This window comes from Dipodomys spectabilis, unplaced genomic scaffold (assembly GCF_019054845.1).
Source record: "Dipodomys spectabilis isolate Male_0828 unplaced genomic scaffold, ASM1905484v1 ptg000045l, whole genome shotgun sequence".
In the NCBI taxonomy this organism is placed as follows: domain Eukaryota; kingdom Metazoa; phylum Chordata; class Mammalia; order Rodentia; family Heteromyidae; genus Dipodomys; species Dipodomys spectabilis.
The window spans coordinates 858,866-884,023 of NW_024870722.1; the positions used below are offsets into that span (position 1 = coordinate 858,866).

Below are 25,158 nucleotides of genomic sequence, written 5' to 3' on the forward strand. Positions count from 1 at the left end.
GTGGTACTGAGGAATTGAACCCAGGGCCTCATGCATGCAAGGCAAGCACTCTACCACTGAGCCACCTTCCCAGCCCTGGTAGTAACATTTCTTAACAGTCTGTTTCAAAGGTACTTCTAGTAAAAGAAAAAAGATAGGCAGAAAATATGATAACAGTGGTTTCCATTTTAAAATGCTTATGGCTACAAAATGCAATTGATTTCCTCCTTTCTTTCTTTCTCTCTCTCTTTTTTTTTTGTTGGTCACGGGGTTTGAACTCAGGGCCTGGGTGCTGTCCCTGAGCTTTTTCTGCTCAAGGCCAGCTCTCTACCACGTTGAGCCACAGTGCTACTTCTGGTGGTTAATTGGGGATAAGGGTCTCATGGGCTTTTCTGCCTGGGCTGGCTTTGAACTACAACTAAGATAACAGGCATGAGCCTCTAATACCCAGTCTGAATTTCTTCTTTTATTCAAATTATATGATGGAAATCTCTGGATTCCTAGCAATTACCCACTTTCAAGTGTACTCTTACAGTCTCCAAGTTTCTACTATGTGCTGCTGAACTTTTCTCTATAAACAGAAAATATTTATTTTCACTCACACCTTTAAAGGTTTAAGTTCATGTTTGGTTGGCCCACTGTTATTTCTTAGATTTTTTTTCTAAAAGGTAATTTCTTTTTCTTTTTGGTTTATATTAATAGTAAATGCCAGAATTGGTGTAAAATGGGTTTCTTTCATCTTAGTTTTAGCTGTTTAATTTTAGTCTAATGGTATGAAGTGACATCTCTTTGTTGGTTTTAATTTCTCTATGAGGTTCAGCATCTCTTGTATGCTTCAAAATCTGTGCTTTCCTTTGGATACTCTTCTATATAATTTCATGGGTTTCTCATATGTTAGACATAATGGGCTTTTGTTGGTTGTGGACTTTGCAAATACCTTTGCTTTGTCTTTTATCAGTTATCTTCATGGTATCATTTATAAAGTAGAAATGCTTAATTTTCATGCAATTAGCTTACAGATTTCCTTTTACCTTTTGATAAAATTTATTCAAGTTCTGTCTTGCCTACATCAAAGTATATTCTGGTACATGTATTCTGTTAGTTTTATTGTTCTGACTTTTTTTTTCCTAACTTTTATATTAAGGTCTTTGGTGCATCTAAAGCAGGAGTAAGCATATGCTTTGTCAAAGAGCCAGATGGAAGACATTTTAGATTTTGCAGGCCAGTGGTCTATGTCACAGTAACTTAATGCTGCTATTGTAGTACAAAAGCCGAACAGACATATGGGATGAATGGAGTCTATTTGTCCCAATGAAAACAAGCTTCTGGCATTTATATTATAATTTGCCCTCCTGGTCTGCTGAGGCCTCCCCAGGTATTTGCCTTGTTTGTGGTGTGAGATAGGATTTTAGGTAGGTTTCCTCTCCCTTATCATAAGTCACTTTTTCCTGCACCAGCAACTAAAAACTCCTTCATTTCCTCATCTGTTTGCAGTGCCAGGTTTTGTGTATTGTAGTCTCAAGGTACAGGAATCTGTCTCTGAGATCTGCTGATTTGTTGGTCTTTTTATCTGTTCTCAGCAGGTCCTCTGGTTTTGTTATATATCATAATATCTGTTATAGGCAGGTCCTTCTGCTTACTTGTAACTCTTTTTTTTATTATTGTGAAAATACTGTACAGAGGGGTTACAATTACATGGGCAAGATAAGGAGTACATTTCTTATCAAGCATTGTAGCCTCTTCCTTTGTTTCCCCTTCCCATCCCTTCCCATCCCACCCCCTCCACCCCCCTTGTAACTCTTTCTCACAATTACTCTTACTACTCATGGAACTTTATTTTTTCATGTAAATTTTACAACGTATTTCTTAGATTTCTTCAAAAAGTATGAATATGGTTTTTATTAGATCTTAATTGGATGTATATGTTCATTAGGGAAGCATTGTCATATTACATTATGCCACCCAGGAACATGTTACTGAGATAATAATCTTCTTTGTCTTTTATTAGAGTTTAAAATGTTTATTTCTTTAAATTAAAAAAAAAATGTTGGTTGTGGTGCTTGAACTCAGGGCCTGGGCACTGTCCCTGAGCCTCTTTGTGCTCAGACTAGCTTTCTACCACTTGAGCCACAGCACCACTTCGAGTTTTTTTTGTTTTTTTTTTGGGGGGGGTCCGGTCATGGGGCCTGAACTCTGGGCCTGGGCGCTGTCTCTCAGCTCTTCAGCTCAAGCTAGCGCTCTACCACTTGAGCCACAGCGCCACTTCCAGCTTTTTTCTTTTTGCTTATGTGGTGCTGGGGAATCGAACCCAGGGCCTCAGGCATGCAAGGCAAGCGCTCTACCACTGGGCCACCTTCCCAGCCCCGCCACTTCCAGTTTTTGAGTGGTTAATTGGAGGTAAGTGTCTCACAGGGATTTTTCTGCCTGGGCTTACTTCAAACCACAATCCTCAGATCTCAGCTTCTTGAGAAGGTAGGGTTACAGTGTGAGCCACCAGTGCCAGGCTGAATTTTTTTTAATAGTATATATTTTTGATTAAATGAATTTTGGGGCATGTTTTATCTTACAGCTGTTGTGTGTGGTATCCTTTTTGATAACATTGTTTAGTCTTACTGGTGTGAAGTTCTGTGAGTCCTGCTTATAAAACATTAACAAAAACCTGATTCTTTGGAAAGATGAGATGAATAGACTAATGGTAAACTAAGAAAAAAGGTCACTGTAATCTGATCTAAAGAAATAACTAATTTTCAGTAATTAAAAAATAATTGTAAGACTTAGAATTTTATAACTATATGCTACTAAATTTAAAACACCTAAATTTATATAAGGAGAAATGGAAAATATAAATAGAACAATAGTTATTTTTAAACAGCTGAAGTGTTAAAAGACCCTTTTTCCCAAACCTTCAGGAATAAATAGGGTTTACAGGTCAGTTCCATCAGCTTTCCAAGGGACAGGTAGCTATACCCCTCCCTCCTTTCCTTTCCCTCCCTCCCTTCCTCCTTCCCTCCCTCCCTTCCTCCCTCCCTCCCTCCCTCCCTCCCTCTCTCCCTCCCTCTCTCCCTCCTTTCCTCCCTTCCTTTCTTCCCCTTCCTTCCTTCCTTCCTTCCTTCCTTCCTTCCTTCCTTCCTTCCTTCCTTCCTTCCTTCCTTCCTTCCTTCCTTCCTTCTGTTATTAATAGAGCAAGAGCTGTACACAACTTATTTGCTGAGGCTGGGGTAAGCCTGTTACTGGACAAGTTAAAAGTACCCCAGAACAAGAAAGTATAGGCTTGTGTACCTTGTAAACATCCCTGAAATGCAGAAGATTGTTCACTATGAGATAGGAGCGTAGTTATACTCTAATAAAGCATTACAAATGGACACTAAATTTGGGATTTCATATGTAATTCTCATAATATTTGTCTTTAGATGAGCTTTCAACTGTTTTAAAGATGTAAGAGCCATTCCTACCTTGCATGCTGTGCAAAAGCGAGAGGTAGGCCAGATTTGGCCTATGGATTATGGTTTGTGCAGTTCTGATCTAACTTCAGAAACAAAATGACACAATATCCAAATGGATTCTGCCCTTGCCTTTATTATTCAGTGTCGTTAGGAAAAGTCATATGACTGGCCCGTGCTGACTTCCCTGCAGGTGCTGTGTGGGGCTGGCTGTGACACTTCTTACCCAATGAGTACTCCTCACCCGCTCTCATCACCCCCCAGCAGCTCAGCAGCATCGCTTTCTCTACTTTATAGTCATGCCACTAGTCTTAGTACTTTTGGATTTTTTTCTGGCTTCCAATTGTTCATGTTGCCATTGTTTATGGTGATGGTCTAGACATGTTTTGTTTATTTCAAGTTCACTGCCTGATTCTGTCTGCTTTGTTCAATGCATCAGGTTAGCCCACCTCACGAAAGTAAAGACCATAAGTAACCCTTTCACTGACAACGGTTGAGCAAAGCATGTCTTAGAGAATGTGAGAACTGAAATGCACATTGGAGAAAGATACTTATTAACATATGAATTCAGAAAGATTAATACCCAAACTATATTGCTAAAATTTCTGAGTCAATTAGGAAAAAGACAAGACAGTAGAAAAATAGGTTTGTAAAGCATCTCAAAGAAGTAGGAACCTTAATGCCTAATAGTACTTGAAGTAAAGCTTGATCATGTTTGTTACCAGTGTAACACTTACCCACCAGATTGATAAAAGAAAAAAAAAGTAAATACTTGAGAATGTGGAAATAGTGAAATATAAATCAGGTGAATATAACTGTTGATGTCCAGGGCTTATAGTTTCTGCTTTTTTATGATCTTAACAGCTGTTTTCATAGGATCTTAAATATACTTACGGGCTTGAAGTCAGAGCCTGGGCATTGTCCTTGAGCTCTTTCCATCAAGGCTAGCTCTCTGCCTCGTGGAGCCGAGCCACAGCTCTACTTCGGTTTCCTAGTGATTAACAGGAAATAAGAATCTCCTGGACTTTCCTACCTGGGCTGGCTTTGAACCTCAATCCTCAAACCTCTGCCTCCTGAGTAGCTAGGATTACAGGTGTAAGCTACCAGGACCCACCTTAAACATACATTTTTAAGTTTACATTTGTTGTTTTATTTTTAGCATTTATTAATCTGAAATTTATTTTGGGGAATGGTGTAAAGTAGGAACCTACATTTATTTCTTCTATATAATAATTTGTCCAATATCATTTGTTGAATAGTGAGCCACTGATTACCACTAGGACAATTAGGCAAAATTTATGAAATCAGACATGCTAAGACTAGCTTCTGTTTTCAGTGCTTTAAAGTGTCATCTCTTAATCATACCTAGAGGTGGCTGGGGAAGGTGGCTCAGTGGTAGAGTGCTTGCCTTGCATGTCTGAGGCCCTGGGTTTGAATCCTCAGCACCACATAAGCAGAAAAACCTGGAAGTGGTGCTATGGCTCAAGTGGTAGATCTCTAGCCTTGAGCTGAAGAGCTGAGGGACAGCGCCCAGGCCCAGAGTTCAGTTCAATACTGACAAAAAAAAAAAAAATCATATCCAAGCCCGGGTGCTGGTGGCTCATGCCTGGAATCATAGCTACTCAGGAGGCTGAGATCTGAGGATCGCAGTTCAAAGCCAGCCCGGGCAGGAAAGACTATGAGACTCCTATCTCCAGTAAACCACCAGGAAACCAGAAGTGGCGCTGTAGCTCAAGTGGTAGAGCGCTTGCCTTAAGCTGAAGAGCTGAGGGACAGAGCCCAGGCCCAGAGCAAGTGGTAGAGCGCTCGCCTTGAGCTGAAGAGCTGAGGGACAGAGCCCAGGCCCAGAGTTCAAGCCCCCCCCCCCAAAAGAAAATCATATCTAGAGATAAAATGATGGCTCAGTATAACAACTTGCTAAGTGGTAAAACTTGGATTTTGTCCATATAGTCTAAGTTTAAAACCGAGGCTCCTAGCCTTATGTACACATGGGGAATTTGAGCCAACAAGTGGTTTGTTATATCCCAGCCTGACATGATTTTGTGTGTGTGCTGGTGCTAGGGCTTGAACTCAGGGCCTGGAAGCTGTCCCTTAATTGTTGCTATTGTTGTTTCTTTTGTTTGTTTTTTGTTTTTGTTTAAGGCTAGGGCTGTATCACTTGAGCTAGGTAGAGCTCTAATGGGAAATAAAAGTCTCACAGACTTTCTTGCCTGGTCTGGCTTTTAACTGCAGTCCTCAGATCTCAGCCTCCTGACTATCTGGGATTACAGGTGTGAGCTACCAGTAACTGGCTAAAATTGCTTTTATTTTCCTTTACTTGGGTCACAATAAAATGCTTAGTGTCAGAGGCAAATTTGTTTTTTTCTCAAATTGAATGCAGTGATGGCAATGTTATGTAAAGCCAAGGAAAAACAAAAGTACCATTTCTCAGGTTTATTTTAACAGAGTTTAACTGGGAAAAAAGTTCTTTAAAAGCATAAAGGATGCCATCTTGTTTTGAAATTTCAGTATATAACCAGTTGTGTAAATGGTTTTCTTACTTAAGTAAATGCTGACAAGAGGAGTTTTATTTGTTGTTAAGGTGATTATTGTTGGCTTGATAATCTTATGAAATCCTTATTCTTTTTTCACTTAGTATAAACATGAAATGATACTATGACCTGGGATTTATAGCCAGACAAATCTCTAATGATTTCCCAGCCTTTTACTTGATCTATTTCAATAGGCTAGTAATTGAACTTTTTCAATGAGGTGGGTATATCTAAGGGTGGGTCTGATTTCAAATGGTATCATATTTGTCAAGCTCCTAGCAAGATACATAATAAGTAGCACTATCTTAATTTCCTTATATCTCACAGCATGTTTATGACACTTGGTATAGATTGGCATTTGCTTTGTTCACATTTATATCTTACTGAGTAATACTAGAAAAAACACAATGAAGTGACTTTTTTCTTTTAAGTACTAGGGTTTGAACTCAGGACCTCAAGCTTGTTCACTTGGCTAGCTTGCTTAGCTGTTGCTCTACCACTTGAGCCATGCCTCCAGCCCTACATTTTGCTGGTTACTCGAGAGACCAGAGTCTCACAGACTTTTCTTCCCAGCTAACTTTGAATGGCAATATTCTGGGTCTCAGGCTCCTGAGTTGCTAGTACTATAGAGATGAAAAACTAAGCACCGGACTGAGATAACTTTTATTTGGGAGATTTTAGATGAGGTAAAAGGATAAATCCTTAGTTATCTTTTTTGAAATCAAGAATTTAAAAGTACACCTTTTGTTAATTTTTGCTGAATAGGTTTCTGTCTCAAGTAATTGTCAATTCAATGTCATTCAATAATTTATTTCTCTTCTTGAGTTCTTTTGCTTAAGCATTCTAGGATAGCTAGCAAACAAATTTTTTTCCTTAGAGAAATAATTTTAAGGCCATCTCAATCTGTGAGAATCATTTCACAATTTAAGTGTTTCTTAAGAATGTACTTTTAAAATTAGTCACTGAGATATTCTACCATTATATATACTGTGTTAAGAGGAAGTGTTGAAGCAAAGAGGCTCCAGGAACCTTTATAACTCTGGCATTCACTCTTCTGGGAAGTGGTTATTGTCTAAATTGATCTCTGTTGACCTCTAGAATAGGGATCAAGTTCATCTTTCATTTTCATTGTTGTCAAAAGCACTAGTCTCCAAGTAACTTACATTAACAAGTCCAATAAACTATTTTATATGGTACCTTGTTAGATTAGACACATATTTCTATATCTTATTATAATTAAGTCATCGAGTCAAGTAAAAATACCTTAAGATTAATATTTCTCTAGGAATTGCATTAAATTATGTAGCTTTTCTGCTTTATCAAGTATAATTATCAGTAGATTATATGGGTATGTTTAATAAGCTGATGAGATCTGTCCAATCGAATGCTCAGAGGAAATATTACAGTAGTGAATTATTAATCTTTATGAGCCTATTTGATATTGTATGTGCAGCATTGACTATATAAACGTATCTTTTTGGGGGCTGGGAAGGTGGCTCAGTGGTAGAGTGCTTGCCTTGCATGCCTGAGGCCCTGGGTTCAATTCCTCAGCACCACATAAGCAAAAAGAAAAAAGCCGGAAATGGCGCTGTGGCTCAAGTGATAAAGCGCTAGCCTTGAGCTGAAGAGCTGAGGGACAGCGCCCAGGCCCAGAGTTCAGGCCCCATGACCGCCCAAAAAATAAAAATAAAAATAAATAAATGTATCTTTTGGTTGAACACAGTGGTTAAATGTGGTGTGGTAGAATGATTTTGAGCACTCAGCCAATAAGTGGGAGGTATTCTTCTGGGATAAGGTGCAGTGCAACGGTTGTGGAATGATGAACAAGTGCTTGTTTCTCACGCAGGTGCTGCAGTGGCCGGCATTTACAGAGTCGCAGGGAAGAACATGGCCCCTCTGGAAGCATTGGTGTGGGGCGTTGGGCAGACTGTGTTGACATTAATCATCTCCTTTTCAAGGATCCTCGCTACACTTTGAGGTTTCTGAGGAATGTCTCATTTCACGTAAGGAAACATGTACAGATTCCCTGAAAAATGGCATTAATAAGAGGAAATGAAATGGTACAAGTGTGGGCCCAGCAAGTCAGACCACAAGGAAGACCTTGAGCCGTGTGGAAGCCTGCCCTCTGGCGTTCCAGTGATTGCACTACTGCACTGCACCTTACGTGCCTCCCTCCCAGGCAAGGTGCACCAGGACACTTTGTGAAGCCACAAGAAAAGCACCTTGTGCAGCTGCCAATCAGGTTAACCTTGGTGTGGAAATCATCGTTCTCAACAGTGTTAAGTTACAGGAACATTTGGAGAAGTCGACATATGTGCCAAACTTTTTTTTTTTTCTGTTAACATCGATCATGTGACCATTTGTAAGAGTAGATAAGGATGAGTGCTGTGAACATGCTTGACGTGATTGAGGTAACCTAGCAAGATCTCTCTTTTATAAGGCTAAGTCCCATAGGAATGCAAAATAACCAAGTGTTGAATATAAGAGAAACTGGTTTTAATGCTGAGCAGTTCTGGAATTTAGGGTTGTGATGTTTAGTGTTATTCTTATTTAATTTATATGGAAAATAGCAGTCTTTTAAATGGAAGACTGGCTAAACTGTTTTAAGGACTTGAAGTAGATGTGTAGGGTGCGTACTTTTGACTAACTTAACACACTTTTAATAGTTTCCCTCATATATAACATACTATTTATATGAACTCGAAACCTTTTTGGGTCACATACATTGTCATTTGTGTGTCATAAAAACATAATTTGAAAATATTCTTATATATTTTGTAAGAAAAAAGTCTGAAATGCATGTTGCATTCTGTGACCTCCTACACTAAGGTTTTACCTTGTAACTCATGGAGAAAACACCTGGAGAGCTAGTGCTGCCGTGGCATTGAATTACTTCTTGCAGGTACTTTGATTTTTTTTTTTTAACAAAGCAAACAATCTTTTATTCTGGAGTATCAATTGTTTAAAGAATGGCCTAAATTAGGCTCTGGAAATAAAAAGCCTCATTTATAGATAAGAAGTAAGTTATATAGGAAGAATAATAAACTGTCTTATTTTGGATGTGTGGCAGTGTCGTCATTGTGCTAAGTAAAAATTGGGGAAATTAGTGAATAATTGTGAAATTTGGCAGTTAGTTTCAGCATAGCGATACAGTTCAGAGCGTGTCCCTGAGAGATTCATTTCAGTTGTTTAGTTCTTGATTGATGCTGTATGATTTAAGTTTATTTAATGTTATGTTAAGTTTACTAGTGTCGGGAATTACATTTAAAATGGAAATGACCTTTGTATAAAACATTTTAAGAAGTAGGGAAAACGTAGACCCCATTGAATTGAGATTTGTTTGATTAATGTGCTGACTCAAAGGAAGCACCATTGCAGAGAATAAGAAGGTAGGGCCAATCTAAAAACATAATTTTACACACTAGTCTCTTTGCTTAATTGAATTTAAAAAATAAGTTTCTGTTAGATCTCATTCAAATTTGAGTCTCTTGTGACAAACATACACTTTTTTTTTCCTACCCAAAGCAACAGCAGCAACAATAAACATGTATGAACTTACTGAGGAATTGAGGGTAAAGGCAGTATAAGAAGACAAGTTTAGGGACTTACTAACACTGGCATTGAGTGTTTAACAACAACAACAAAGAATGGAACAATAAGCCAACTATGCATTCTTAAAGATCCTAGAAGTAAATCTTGAAGTTGATTCTTATATACATGCTATCATTTCATATATTCTCTATATTTCTGATGTTTTCTCCAATTAAATTTAGGCAGAACTTTTTCTACATCATTTTGATTTCATCTTTTCTGTTAGACTTGAATTGTTATTTGTCTTTTGGCTATTAAAGCATTACATTCTTTCAGAAGAATGACCAATAAGATATTGAAATTGTTTCATAATTACAGAATGAGTATTTATTTTAACATGGTTATTTTAAGAGAGTCTTCATGTAAGAACATGGAGCACATGTTTTATAGTCCAAAATTAACTAGAAAATAACTTGGATACATGAAATATATGAATGAATGGACCAAAGAGATTTTAAATTCCTACTTTTATTGTAGAGTGAAAGAATAATTGAGTGATTAATGGTTTGTAAGTGTCCTGCAAGTAGCTTATTGTCAAGTTGATTTACATTGTGTTTGTGTGTGTGTGTGTGTGTGTGTGTGTGTGTGTGTGTGCGCGTGCGTGTGTATGCATGTGTGTGACCAGTATATGAAGGGGCAGGATATTTTAGTTTCTTTTTTGTTCTCAGTTATTTCTGTTGGGATTTTGTGCAACAGTCACTATGATATTTTTAAGTGTAGTTGAGTAGTGTGAATTTATGAAATTGTCTTATTTATATTCAGATTTTAAAAAGGACGTTTCTTAGAGATAAGACGTGTTTAATGATAAATATATATACTCACATACATACATATTGTAAACATATATAGAGAACTATATATGATACAATATAATTGGAAAACCTTTGCTTAATGAACCTTTGCTTCATAGTCTAGTGGAGAATTTGCTATATTTGTTCAATTGAATGATCATTTAAGTAGATTTGAGGCTGTTTGAGATTTGTGAATCTGGGAGATTTTTTTCTTGATTTTCTTGATTTTTTTTTCTTGGAGACCCTTGTGTGACGCATGACAAAAGCCATTATTTGGCATAGTTGGATTACAGGTTCTTAAAATTTCTATGTGATTCTATAAAATTTCTAGCAGTAAATTTCCTCTGTGACAAGTGGTAGAAGGAAAGGGGAAAATGCTGTACAGTTGACCCTTCTTTATTTCAGAAATGTTTAGTAAAATATCACCGAGAGTGCACTCATTTCCCCAGAGAGGGAATGCCTGTGTACTCAAAGTTATACAGCACCCCGCTTAGAAAGGTCCATAGATTTATATCCCGAGACTTCAGAAAAGCTGCAAAGAAAGCTGAAAACTTTCAGAAGAAGGCAGTTCAACAAACCAGCTCTGCTGGAGGCCCGGTCAGTCCCCTGGTGCCTGGTGAGGGGGTTCCCAGCGTGCCCGGGTCCTGCACTCAGAGCTTGTGTCTTCGTTGTTACCGGGGCACCACACAGCATCAGAGCTCCTCACCTAGTAGACCTTGCTAGCATTACAGCACAAGTTTCCACTGCAACATTTCCAGCCCTCAAGGATTTTGTTTGTATTTTAAGTTAGAGAAATAAAGACATGGATTAGCTTGTATATGTTCCCTCTGTGAGGGAAGGAGAGGGGATAATGTAAAAGCAAAGATTATTGTTGATAAAAGGATTCAGGGAAGCTGTAATTAAGATGGGGTAAGTAGGCCCACCATGCTAGGGTAACCTCGGCTGGCATCCACATGCAAGGAACTGGGTTTTATAAGGCACTCTGTGCAGAGTATTGTCTCTTCTGAGTACAAAGTTGATCATGACAGGGTTCAGCCCTTCCGCTGCCCCCAGCCAGAAGAACATCAAAACCATTCTAGGTGGGCATCTACATCTTCTTTCTGCTCTCCACTTCTGTGATTTTTCCAGTTTATCCACTCGAAATGGCTGAAATGTCACTGCTGTGATTTGTGAACACTGGGCTTCACTGGGCCACTTGCTGCTTGGTCCAAGCAAACAGTTAGTCTCTTGAAGCTTCAGTTCACTACCTGATACCTCCTGTGGCTTTGTGAGGATTCTAGGAGACTACTTTGAAATGGCAATGCATACCTGATATAGACACTGAATACTCAGAATTTTAAAATTACATTTTACAATCCCAATGGAATATTTTGTTTTGTAGGATCTAACCATTTTCTTCCATTTCCTTATTACCTTTCCTCCATAAATTTTAAGACTGAATTTAAAATTTTAAAACTGAAAAACTTACCTCTTACAATCTAACTTCCATCACCTTGTCTCTACCCCTTTATTTTAAAAATCACCAGACCTTTAAGAATGGTAGAGAGCTGTGGGTGATGGGAGAGGCCAGGACAAAGAGGATCTATTTACAGACTCTGGTTACCACTGATTAAACTATGGAAACAGTCAAGAAGGCCAACACTTTCTTCTTGACTGCACCCTATCTGCTTCTCTGATTCACTAAGTATATCCCTGACATTCTACTTTGTGCATGCACACTATTATTCTTGTCTTAGAGGGAAGATACAGCCTTTTCATTTCTCTGCATCCATCTGTCACTCAGGGTACAGGCTGGCAATGTAGATGCAATTCCACAGGAGCACAGCCCTGTGCCCTAAGCCCCTCTTTCTGTGGATCGAGGTTCTTGTTGGCTCCTGATGGTGGTGGTTTTGCATATGGACTGCTTTTGTTTAAACCAAAAAAGAAATACCAATACTTTAAACGTGTGTCCACTTTTATATTTCAGGAAGTAACAGCATAGAAAGTATACCACTGGTTAATATATTAATATTTTTTCAAATGTGTGGTCCCGTTTTGTAGCAGACAGCAGTTTACAGAGAGGAAGAAATGGCGGGGGTAACATACAAAGGATGCATTGACGAAGCCCATTGGTTTAGCACACAACTCCACCCTCCTGTTAAGCCTGCACACTACTCTGAAGAAGGCTGAGCTCTGCATGATTACCTAATGCTCTGCCCCTTTAGATGTGGGATCTTCTGACCACAGCCCATTTGAAATCAGATTTCTTTGGTGTGCACATGTGCTCATGCTTGTGCGCATGTGTGTGTATGGTGGGTTTGCTTTACTAACCCGAGAATTTCTGTTCCATGTAGATATTAAGAGTTTGCTGAGTTTAATTGTCTTGAAACACAGTTATGAATGTATTTGGTATGTGTAGATATACTGGTTCATTCTCTTTTAGATTTCTAAGTGAACTGAGCTATAAACTGTACCCATATGTTGGAGGCTAGGGATCCAGGTTCACCGTCTTTTCATTCAATTACACATCTATTGAGCTTGTATATCCCTTCCTTGGTTTGGGGAACTAGTTTATCAGTTGCTTTAAAATCTTCCCAAACAGAGGTAATACAGTATACTCTAGATGTATGTACAATTGGTTGGTAGAAGCTGAAGTTCTGGTTCCAGTACCTTTGGCTATGAAGCCATTATTGGAAAATAAGTGCAGACACGTTGGAATGAATGGCTTGAAGCTCTGGCTTCATGCTCTGCTGTACCTGGATGTAATATGTCTACCCTTGGTAGATGTCCCGTTTAGCTCTATAATGGAAATTGGAAAGCAGTATGTTTGTAAATATACATGAAAAGAGGAACTAAAACACATGATCAGCTAAATCCATAACCATGCACTTCTTTTTCCTAAATACCTGCTAGGATTTGTCAGAAATCATCACTTTTTAAGAACCCTGTTTAAATGAATACTAGCTTCAGTGTACCATTGATGAAGAACATTTTCCTTCTTAAAAATTTTTTTAGTGTTCTTTTATTGTTGTTATATTTTTTAGCCTGGGTAGCCCAGGTTGACCTCAAATTTGTGATCCTCTTGCTTCAGCTTGATGAGTGCTGGGATTATATAGTGCAACACCACCTGAACTACTTTCTTTTTGTCTCTGTGTGTATGTGGTAATGGGGTTTGAACTCAGGGCTTTGCGCTTGGTAAGCAGTCACTCTACCACTTGAGCCATACCTCCTGCCCCCTACTCCCTTTTTTTAGCATTCATTATTTTTCAGGTAGGATCTCAAGATTTTGCATGGGTCAGTCTCATTCCATGATCCTCCACCTGTGGCCTTCCACAGCAGTGGATCACAGGCATGCTTAATAATTAAGATGGCATCTCACTAATTTGTTCCCCCTAGGCTGGCTTCTAACTGCGGTCTTGATATCTTTCCTAAGTAGCTGGGATTATAGGCATGAGCCATTGTGCCGACCATAGTCCTTTGTAAAATTAAAGTATTTGCATTTAATCGTTAAGTATCTTTGGGGTAGAATATTTTGAAGTTTTTCTCCTTAAGAGGCAACATTGGAAGCACTTGTTTGAATAGTAGTGAAGATGATTTACTTTCAGTACTGGATGAGTTGATGGGCTTACTTGTTGATACTCGCTTGGAGTTTGTGCTATTGAATGGTTTATCCTGGAGGAATTTAAAGACATGATGGGCCTCTCCCCAGAACACACATGCTTTCACGCGTGGGCTCTACACATTTAGATGAGCAGATAGGAATCCCCACGGCATTTTTCATTTCAGAAGCATCCCTTGGCAAAACATGTCTGTGATTCTGCCCTAACAGTCCCTGGATATAGTTTTTCTCTGATGAGAGGTCAACTTTATCTTAGTCAACAACTAGTTAAACTGTCTATTTGTATTATTTACCTGAAAGGTATTAAAAGGCTCACTTTCAAATCTGTTAACTCTCAGTACCCTTTTACCAAGCTAAATGATGCCTTACTGCTTTGAAAGGTGAGATACTTTTGCAGAGTGGATTTAGTGAGATTCAGACATGGTACTGATCAGCTGGCTCTGTGTACCTCCCCTGCGATTAGGAATCCAGAGGCTGGGAAGGTGTCCTTCAAACAGGTCTTAGCTCCTGACTTGTTACGTTCACTGGAAATCAGTTCCTTTGCCCCTGCCTGTGACTGACTGGTTGACGACTTCCATCACCTTTCCCCGCTGTGACATTCTCCTATGTTTTGTTTTTGAAGTAAGTATGAAATAGGGGAGAAAAGTAGTCAATCAAATTCACTGTGGGTTTTAAAGTTTAGTTTTCTTGTGAACTTGACTCTGGCGTGAACTGTGTTTTATATTGTAATATAGAGGTAGACACTTTATGTAACCCTTAGGAATATGTTTACCATCAGGGATTTATTTTTACTCTAGAATTACTAAATGTACTGTGAAGCTTAATGACAGGAAGAGGAAACACTGGAAGCGAATTTTGTGAAGTAACCTGCATTATGTGACATTTCCCCTTCTGTTAAGACTATAAATTACACTGTATGAGTTACCTGTACTGCATGTTTACATAATACAGCTTAATTTTGAAGGATTATTTAAAAAGACTATGTTTATATAAAACGCCTAACAAACTGTATATATTGTAAATGATTGATTTTTAATTTTATATAAGCAATTTTTTATTTCCCAATTCATGTACAAATCTCATTGTGTATATAGAATAATTTCCTGGAGATCACAGATTTTTGCAGTGAATTTTAAGTATTTTAATTGCAGTAAGTATCAGGTTAGCCCTTAGAGATGTTGTTCCTTTCCCTTAAATTATTTTTCACCACTCATTTTCTTCAAAGGGCAGCAATAAACATATGCAAGTTATTTTTTTTTTGACTGTAGAAAATTCATCTACAAAGACAAAACCTAGATTCCAGTTCATTGCTTTAAATTAAGGAAAGATGCACAACTTCTACAGCATCTGCACACAGGACCATTTCTGGGTCCGCAAGTGGCTCTCTCCTCTTTGTAATATACAGGGTGAACTCTACTCCCCCCACAAAACATCAACTCCACGTGAATCCAGCCCTGAAGTATCATTACAGAATTTATTGGATTAAAAGTTTGTAACATACAGTATTTTAATAAAGTTTCTGTATTCAATTTCATGCACTTAGATATAAATAAACCTGTCTTCAAAAGCTTTCTGGAGTATTTGACTCTCAGTGACTTCTCAGCTCATTCACCACGGAATCACTTTTTCTAGCCACTTTTGCCTGTGGATTTTGGAGGTAGTGTGGAAAAGGTAAGCAGCACGTTTACTTACGAGACTTGCTGTTTTAAGAGGTGGTGTGCGGTCACGAGAGGCAATGCCTCTTCCCCGTTCTGGAGTGGTTAGGGTGTGGCAGCTACTTCTGTATGATGAAGGTGCAGAGAAAGTACAAAACTTCTCCAGGTTACACAGTGACCTGCTTAGTTGGGGGGTTCCTGCTCTGTTACTTGTATCCTCCCCTCCCCAACTAGGTTGTGTTGATTTGAACGATCAAATGTAAGCATAACTTAGATTTTTTGATAGGGAGTTCTGATGGAAGAGTTGGGCACCCTCTCGGGCTCAGCAGCACCCTGCCTCTGGAGATGAGGAACAGCTGGCCGGCACTGCCAGTGTCCCCCGCCTGTGGGAATACGCCTAGCAGCATCATGCTGCCGTGCAAGTGGCAGTTCTCACAGCCACATATTTTTGTCCATTGCCAAACTGAAGCGTATTTTCTTGTTCTCTAAATAACTTCTCTATTTCAACATAAGAATTATAAAATTACTAAATGCATTTCCTTCCCAACCATAAATGTTTAAAATTCTTGGACACAATGCAAGAGAGTGTTCTAGTTGGATTTGTTATAGTTGGCTTGTAAAGTAATAGTTTTGTAATGGGAAAACTATCCAGGTATTTTCATCCTTGTGGAGAATTATGACAAGGCATTAATCTTCAGATTCATTGCCTCCTACCCCTTAGAGGACCTGAGGGAAAGGTAATGTGAAAAGAAGACTAAGCCTTAGGGTGATGAACAAGGCCTGGCTAGACTTGTGCAGGCATGGAGAGAGAAAGTTACTTTGCAGACAAGAGGGGCTGCTATATTCAGGTCCAGAGCTTCTGGCTTTCAAAGCACTAAAGATTGACGGTTCATTCCATCAGAGTCTTAATAGGAGCCCTTATTTTAAGTTTAAAAGACAAACCCTGATGTTGGCAGTACTCAGCATGTTATTCAGGCAAGAAATCATGTCAGTCTCCAACATTTACTTATTTGCTTGTTTATTATTTTATTTATTGCTATTTCTTGGACTAGTACTCAGAACCTCTGTTTCTCTCTCTGTCTCTCGCTGTCTCTCTCTCTGTCTCTGTCTCTCTGTCCCCCCCCACTCTCTCTCTCTCTCTCTCTCTCTCTCTCTCTCTCTCTCTCTCTCTCTCTCTCTCTCTCTCTCTCGGCTGGCAGTTTTCCCCTTGAGCCACAGTGCCACTTCAATCTTTTACTGTTAATTGGAGATAAGAACCTCATGAAATTTCCTGCTTGGGCTGTTTATGAATCCTGATCATGAGATCGTAGCCTCCTAAGGAGCTAAAATTACAGGCTTAGGTCATGAGTTGTTAATTTTATAGTCTCCAGGATCAAGTTCTGGGGACTTGTGGCAGTGGTCTACCAGCAATGCCTTAGTTTGGCCACTAGATGGTGGAATTGTTCCATTTTTCCACTTGGTTTTCTCTGGCCATTAGTTCTTATTGAGAACTGTCTGTACTTTGACGATAATTCCCTCCCATACATTACACTTAAAGTTATTTTTCCCCCAAAAGATATATGATTTAACATAAGCAAAGATTTCTCTCACTTATTTTACTAAAGGATTGTTTGCATGTCAGAAACAATTGTATGATTTTGGTATTGCGTATTTTCCTTACATTGCAACTCATGATGCAAAATGAAGTTTTATCTCATTGAATACTATACAATTTTTTTTTTTTGTCCGGTCATGGGGCCTGAACTCTGGGCCTGGGCACTGTCCCTCAGCTCTTCAGCTCAAGGCAAGCGCTCTACCACTTGAGCCACAGCGCCACTTCCCGGCTTTTTTGTTTTTTGCTTATGTGGTGCTGAGGAATCGAACCCAGGGCCCCAGGCATGCAAGGCAAGCGCTTTAACCACTGAGCCACCTTCCCAGCCCACTATACAATTTTTTTGACAGCTACGTAGAGGTCACCCTTCAGGCTAAAGGGGATTATATCAGATATAACACAATTAGCTTTGTTGTATTAGAAGAACTAGTTTTAAATTTCTGCTCTGTCATGGTGTAACTCAACACGATCAAGTTGTTTACTTTCTAGGACTCTCAGTAAAATGGGAAAAGCACCTTGTGTTGCAGGTAGTGAATGATCAGAAATTTTATGTGGCTTATCGGCCTGTCCCATGTATTGTCTGCATGAAATGAAGGGGGTGATGGGGTGCTAGAATTTGCTACAAGTGTGAATAGCAAGCACAACTATCTGTTTCAAAGTCAGAGCCAGTTTGTGGGTCCAAGTAGACATGGTGCATTCTGGGAGAGGATCTGTTTCAAATTGAAACTATCTCATTGTGTGTGGTGCTGCTTGTGCAACACAGGCTGCTCAGGTTTATTTTAGAAGCCTACATCAGCAGGAAGGAACCTGGTTCGAAAGCGCAATGCATAAACTTGCACAGCTAGCAAATTCCTTGCATTCTCTAAACCACCAAATATATCCCAATGAAGTCAAAGCGGCTGCCATAGGGAGCTCTTCCTGAGGGGTGCTAGGACTCACCCTACTGTCCTCAGCCTGCTTGCATCCTGTTAAACATGAACACTCTGCTTGCTTTATTGTTTCCCAGAAGAAAGCTGCAGCTCCCACTTAGAGAAGAAGGGCTGGTCTTTTCAGGTCCAGAGCTGATGTCAGACACACCAGTGATGTTCCACAGTGTGCTCCATAGCAGCCAATCTCTCATGGCCTTCAATTGAGGGACTGAACTTGAGAGTGGAGGACCAACTACATCTTCATCAAACTACCCTGATTCTGTTGATTACTGTTGGTGGGAATTGGGGTCTGTGAGTGAGCCCAGAATGCAAGACAAAAAGTGTTAGGGTCACCTTTGATGTAGAGATAGATAGCGGGGTGGAGACAAGTATAATTTTGACACTCGTATTTTGAAGGCCCAATGTCTACCACCTGCATGGGGAGGTGTGCCAAGGGGTCAGGCCCAGGTTTCACTTAGTATCTCAGCCAATTTCTTCTCTAATAAACATGGAAGTAGATTAGTTCCTCACATCTTCTCCAGAGTACACTTTGGCACTTCCCAAGGGCCAGTATCTGCAATGGGTCTGTTACTCTTGGACTTCCCAAGGCGGGGACCAGTCTGGTAACAGGAGTTTGATACCACCTCCTTCGTGCCTTAAACTTTAGACCCATCTGTTTCTCAGTTGAACTTGTTAAACCTGGCAGGGATGGAGGGGGGCAGAGGGAGTTGGCAAAGAGAATGAAGAAGGATGAAAATTTCAGATGTAAGCAATTGTGTGTGTGTGTGTGTGTGTGTGTGTAGGAAATATAAAATCTGTTCAATCAGTAGAGTACCATTGTTTGGATGTTCACACCCAGTTTTTACTCTGAAGCCACTTTCACATCTGCCATCTTATTTTATTGTCTTCTTGTTTGGAGAGAAAGGAACACATTTGCTTTTTGGGGGTGGTGAGGAGGGAACCCAGGGTCTTATACATGTTTAGGCAAAAGCAGTATACCACTGAGCTTCATCTCCAGCTCAAATGTTTTCCCCCACCCCTTTTTCTGTCTGCAAGTCACTTACTTATTTAAACAAAGGTCTTTCACAAGAGCTGGTCGGTTGTTTGAACCAATGTCAATTCTGAGAGCAGATCTTCCATGGCCACCACAGCCTGAGCTCAGGTGACCCCTGGCAGCCTAGTGGGCTCCTCCCTCTGAACACAGATCACTTCCAGAATAATTGGGGACATGCCACAAAGGCATTGGCTTCAGGCCAGAGGATCCCAATGTTTATCTACAGGACACAGTTGGGGTGGGCTCACCTGCCTTCTCCATCATAAGAATGATATGCCAGTGACTAACTGCTCCTATTGATAACCATGCTCCATGTTGAATTAAAGTGGTCAAGATGAGCTAAGCAGATTGTTTCTTTCCTAAATAAAAACAGTATGATTTTCAGACTCCTGGCTCATCATCTGTTCTGTGCACACTAACAAACATCGGGCGGGAAAACGTTGCCATGTCAAAGCTAGACCTTAAAGTCTTCCTGGAGATTTGGAGTCCAAAATGGGTGCGGGAAGAAAAGGGTCTTTTGTGTGTGTGTGTGTGAAAGTAAAGGCATCTTTCTGTCACCTCACAAGAAGAATGAGGGGTTTGAGGGATGGGGGCCACAGGTTTGATGGCTGTGATAGAAAAAGTGAACATGACACTGTCCAACTCCAGAATCAGGACCAAGTGAAAACACATCTACACATGATGTTGGGCATGTCTTTGTGGTATCCAGACTTTACTGAAAAATGATTAAAAGGCTGAATTGAACTTTAGATGACAATGGTGTCCATGGGTCAAGACCAGCTGAATAGCATGTCAGGCCCACAGCAAAGATACAACAGGTTGAGGTAACTATCATCCCTAGGAATTCTTGCTTGACTTTGAAATTGCTAGCACTTTAATTATATTGCCTTCTGTTTTGAAATGTTTGTCTCAAGTATGTGTCCATAAACTTTGACTACAATCTGTATTTCTAGAAGGGGACAGAGGTGGTCAGAGACTTCTTTATTTGTAATATACATGGAAAAGCAAGATGAAAAGTTCCCTTTTTAAAGGAACTGTCCCCAAAGTGAACACAAGAAATGCCTGAAATCAGTTCTGTTGTGAAATTAGGGCTCTTTCCTAAGCTGAAAGCCAGTAAGAATTGGCTTCCTAGGATATATCTGTTCAATATCTTTAATTCTGAAAGTACCAAATATTAATTTGAGGAAAGTATCAAATCATTTTGATAGGACTGCAGGTCTATCATATATACTTCAAGGAATATTTTGATTATTTTAATCCAAAATACTCTTGCTTTCAACACTTATAATTTGGTGAGGTAAGGGACTATTTCTTTTTCTTGCTACTATTCCCCAACCCTCCCAATTTGTAAGCCACAGGAGACACGGGTCAGAGTAAATAACACTTGCCAAGGGCGTTCTGCAGGCTTTCTAGGAAAAGGCTCTTGAAGGAAAGTATTCTCCAACCACCACACTTTGATAAAACTGGCCTCTGTATTCCTGTCTTAGTCTCACTAAGAACATACATATTAAAGCTTTGGAAAGCTCTGAGTTAAGTACTGATGTGGTTTTGTTTAAATTTCTATGAAATCTCTGAAAAAAATCTCAACAGCCATAAGAATTTCCGCTAGTTCATTCTGTAATTATATGGGAAAGCATTTGCAAGTATGTATATATATATATGCATATATATATGTATCTTTATTGTAAAGGTGATGAACAAGGGCACAGTGACATAAGTAAGGTAATGAGTACATTTATTTTTAAACACTATCACCCCTCCCCATTCTGTCCTGCTTACCCCTCCCCTGCAAGTTGTAAAGTTCATTTCCAACATAGTGTCTAATGAGTGTCATTAATGCATTCGTTCATCCTTTGTCCTGCTCTTTCTGTGAGTCCCTTTCCCTACCATGGATCAGATAAACTTACATACAAGACAAAGGCTACAGAAAACTTAAAACAGAAAAAAGTAACTGCACACAGGATATAAGAACCTCTTGTTTCTAATTCTTGGAATTCATTTTGATACACTTCATTATATATGGTCCTATGCCCCTAGCATTTGGGCTATAGTTAAGAATATCATAGACATATTCTAGTTCTTACAAATGAGGGAAATCATGCAAACTACTTTTCTATGGGCCTGGCTTGCTTTGCTTAATATAATTTTTCCAGGTCTTTCCATTTCCTTATGGATGGCACAATGTCATTTGCAAGTGTATTTTTTTTTTTGCCCATCCTGGGGCTTGAACTCAGGGCTTGGGCTCTTATCTCTGAGCTTCTTCTGCTCAAGGCTAGCACTCTGCCACTTGAGTCATAGTGCCATTTTTGGCTTTTTCTGTGTATGTGGTACTGAGGAGTCGGACACGGGGCTTCATGTATGCTAGGCAAAAACTCTATCACTAAGCTCTTGCAAGTGTGTGTTTAAAGTTCAGCTGATGTCCCCAGCCCACAGCCCTAAACCTAAATCAAAATCCTAAAGCTAACCCAGGACTTTGAGGTCCTAAACAGCGGTCCTAAACAGTGTTTCTAGCCCCTTCTGCCCAGCCTGTGTTTTCTGGCCCTTCAGTTTCTGCATTATCATTCCCACCCCCCAGACTCCAGGACCTTTCAGGATGTTGTTTGTGGCAAACCTCTGCTGGACTTTGCTCACTTGCATGTGTCCGAGCCAAATCCTGTGGCTGGTACTCTATTCATGCAGGGGCTTAATTGCCTGTGAATAAAGCACCCTCACAAGACCCAAAGTGGCCCCTGCAAATGTGAGGTGCAGAGAAGATGCCACATCTTCATTCATGACAACATAGTTAAGACAGGGATGAGTTTCCTAAGGCAGAAGCGACAGCCAATGGCGAAAACAGCACACAGGGAGAGCCACAGACACCGAGCGTGGGTGTGCATGTGTGGATTGAGCTGCAGACGAGGAAGGCATGGCTGGAGAAATGGAGGAGGGTGGGTCGCAGAGGTGAACAGGCACTGTATAGCAAGAGCCCAGAGTGCCAGGAGAATGAATTTGAATTTTCTCTTGCAAATAGAAGAAAAGTGTATCCCCATTGGACATACGAGAGGAGGTAAGGAAGGGGGGCTGTCTTAGTCTGTGTTCTGTGGCTATCACAAATTATCCGAGTCTAAGTCGTTTAGAAAGAACAGAAGTTTATTTGGCTCTGGCAGCTGGAAGTCATCAGCGTGTGGCTGATGTCTAGTGAGGACCCCATATCTACATGGTGTTGGGTGTCACAGGGTGAGAACCAGCCCAAGGGACTTGTCAGCCCAACTTCCTTCCTCTTCTCCTAGGCCACAGTGCCCCACGGCCTCTCACCCAGTCCTGATGCACCCCACAGGCCCTGCTTCCCAAAGAATCATATATGAATTTATGGCGACTGAGATTCCAACACATGAGCTTTTGGGGTACACATTGCAAGTCTAGCAGGCGTTTAACATTATTTTAATATCTGCTTTGTAGGCATCACCAGGCAAGATGAAGAATCCTTAATCTAAGTGCACCTTTACCCTTTGCTGCTTACTATAGATGACTTGTGTGTGTGTGTGTGTGTGTGTGTGTGTGTGTGTGTTTCTTGGAACTAAACCCAGGGCCTTGTGAATGCTACGCACACTCTACCTGTGAAACTACAATTCCAGCCTTTTCTTTCCATTTTGTGTTTGAGGCAGGGTCTTGCTGCCTTTCATTCAAACTGGCCTCCTCCGCCCTCTCCCTCTAGAGCAGCTGGGATACAGGCGTAAGTTAGCACCTCTTGATCACAGTACTTGCACTCTTTGCACCAGGCTTCCTCAGGATGAGATGGTCTCAAAAGCTACCTCAGCCAGTTGTCCTGAGCTAACCAATCACAAGCTTGGAAAGGAACTCAACAGCGGCACTGCTGTTCTTAATGGAGCTGGGAGTGTGGAGAGGGATGTTCTTACAGGATTGTAACTTCTGTTGCCCCGTTGCTTTGGTTGCTATGGAGACCAAACCCTCCCTGGGCAGAAGCAGCCACCTGGGCTGGCCCTGGATTTATGACACTGAAACTCAATCTGCCCATTTACTAACTCTACAAAAAAGCAGGTCAGAAGGAGGTGAAACCGATTGACTTCTGCCTGTTATTTCTGGCCTAGAGCTCTGACATGAAAATCCCCCTTTGTAGCCTTTTTCTTTTTTTTCTCCTTTTTAAAGTTAGTTAATGGGGGGAGGGAATCCCTGATGGGAATTCTCTACCATGTCTTTCATTTGGACATTACGTGGGGCCAAAGGTGTTACAAATCAGTAAAAGTAAATTCATAAAACCTGACAGCTTCTTGGAACTGTCAGACACAAGTAATAATTACAAGTCAAAAATGTGTTTATGTGCCTGGTTCTATAGTTTTTTCCTTATCCCATCCCTTATGGAATAAAGTCTTGCTCACTCTGGATGGAAGGCAGGTGCCACGGGGCCCCTTCTCGTGTGACTGTTTCTTTATCCTGTGTCACCTTGGGTTTCTGACCTCTGAACTGTCAACACTCACATGCCTGCCACCACCTGGATGAAGAGAGGGGCCTGCACCTGGGAGAAGTTGAGGCAGGGAAGGGGGGGGGACAGAACCCATTGGAGGGGAGACAGAATGTTGGGGTAAAGTCTCAGAGGAAAGGAGAAAAGAAGGGGAAGTGTCACTCTGATAGGATATCTCTTCCAATGTCATGGATCAAAAGGAGGCTGGCCCAGGGTGGCTGAGGACAGCGGGTGACATCTACCTGCCTAGCTGCATGGCATTCCTAGAACATGGCTGTGCAAAGAGTGCCGTTTTCCCTGCCCTGGCCCAAACAAGAGCTGTGAATGTTTGGTTGAAGAAGCTATTGGCTTCCACAAGCCTGGTGAGTGTGCATTCCCATATACATCCAGAGACACATTTTCACTCCGGTGCTGTCAGAAGCTCAGCCCCTGCGGACATCTTCGAAGGCCGTGGTTACCGCTGGTGCTGCCCTCCTGAAGAGCCACAGTTTCCCTGGCTCAGCTCTTCCTCACCAAGTGGCTGAGACAGGGCCATCAGAATGTCTCCTGGATTCACCAAAGCCTGGACAGGCTTTAAGCGCTAAGCAATCAACTACCAATTTCTACGTCAGTGAATGGTTAATGGAGAAATAATGTGTTCTTAGTTTACATTGGTGAGAAGGTTCTCCACGAATTATTTCTAGCAAATAAAATATAATTTTTTGTTTGATTAGAAACATTAAACAGCTGGGAGCTACACTAGATTTGAGGGGATACGTGCTAGCCCTCAGTTAGGTAGTGCAGATTCGGTCATAGGGTTGGATCAAGGGTAAATTCCTGGAGATGGCAATATAGTTGTATATGAGGGTGTCCTTATTCACAGGCCCGGTTCAGCACACAAAGGAATCATGTATGTAACTTGCTCTCCATAGTCTAGGAAGATAAAAAGCTCTATCATCTATCTATCTATCTATCTATCTATTTTTGTCTATGTATCTATCCACATCTATTATCTTTCTGCAATCCATCTGGCTATCAAGGTATCTGTCTCTGTGTGTGTCTGTTATCTGTATATCTATCTGTCTGTCTATCTAATGTATCATTTATCTATGTCTATCTATAATCTATGTATCTGTGTCTGTTGTTGGTCTATAATTCATCCATCTGTCTCTCTGTCCATCTGTCTATCTATCTGATGTCCATGTATCTATACAAAAATGGTAAGTCTCCTGGGAAGTCAGAATGCTCGGTAGAGGGCCAGCTTACTACATGGGGATTTTAATTTAAACAAATCAATCACTCATTTCAAATGGAAATAATGTTTACATATTAACACTGTCTAGCATGCTTGTTAACATAGTTTCCAATTTTAGCAGCATGTATATTAGTTGTACAGCTCTCATTGTGCTGTTTCCATGCTTGTACACAATAGAACCTGACCAAGCCCATCCATCTCCTCCATCTCCTCCATCCCCCCTTCCCTCTTCCTCCTTCTCAGAACAACTTCAACAGTTCTGTTCTACTTGTCTACGTGTGTGTCCACCTGCCATGTGGACAGGACACCCTCCCACTGATACCCACC

At 40.5% G+C, this 25,158-nt stretch overlaps 1 protein-coding gene and 1 long non-coding RNA gene across 2 annotated transcripts in view; one reads left to right on the top strand and one right to left on the bottom strand.

Annotated features, from left to right (window-relative positions):
* The window catches only part of Tmem170b (transmembrane protein 170B), a 30,811-nt gene extending 21,801 nt beyond the window's left edge, over window positions 1–9,010 (top strand). Inside the window, exon 3 of the mRNA XM_042678519.1 lies at window positions 7,797–9,010. Within this exon, the coding sequence (XP_042534453.1) occupies window positions 7,797–7,927 (131 nt within the window). The 3' untranslated portion in view covers window positions 7,928–9,010. The remainder of the gene's footprint in view (window positions 1–7,796) is intronic.
* A 2,421-nt stretch (window positions 9,011–11,431) lies between these two features.
* LOC122106981 lies at window positions 11,432–22,682 on the bottom strand. Its single transcript, XR_006147274.1, has 3 exons — window positions 22,648–22,682; window positions 17,904–17,906; window positions 11,432–12,577 (listed from the first exon to the last, which is right to left on the bottom strand). It is a non-coding gene; the product is annotated as an uncharacterized LOC122106981 (long non-coding RNA).
* Between the last annotated feature and the right edge of the window lie 2,476 nt (window positions 22,683–25,158).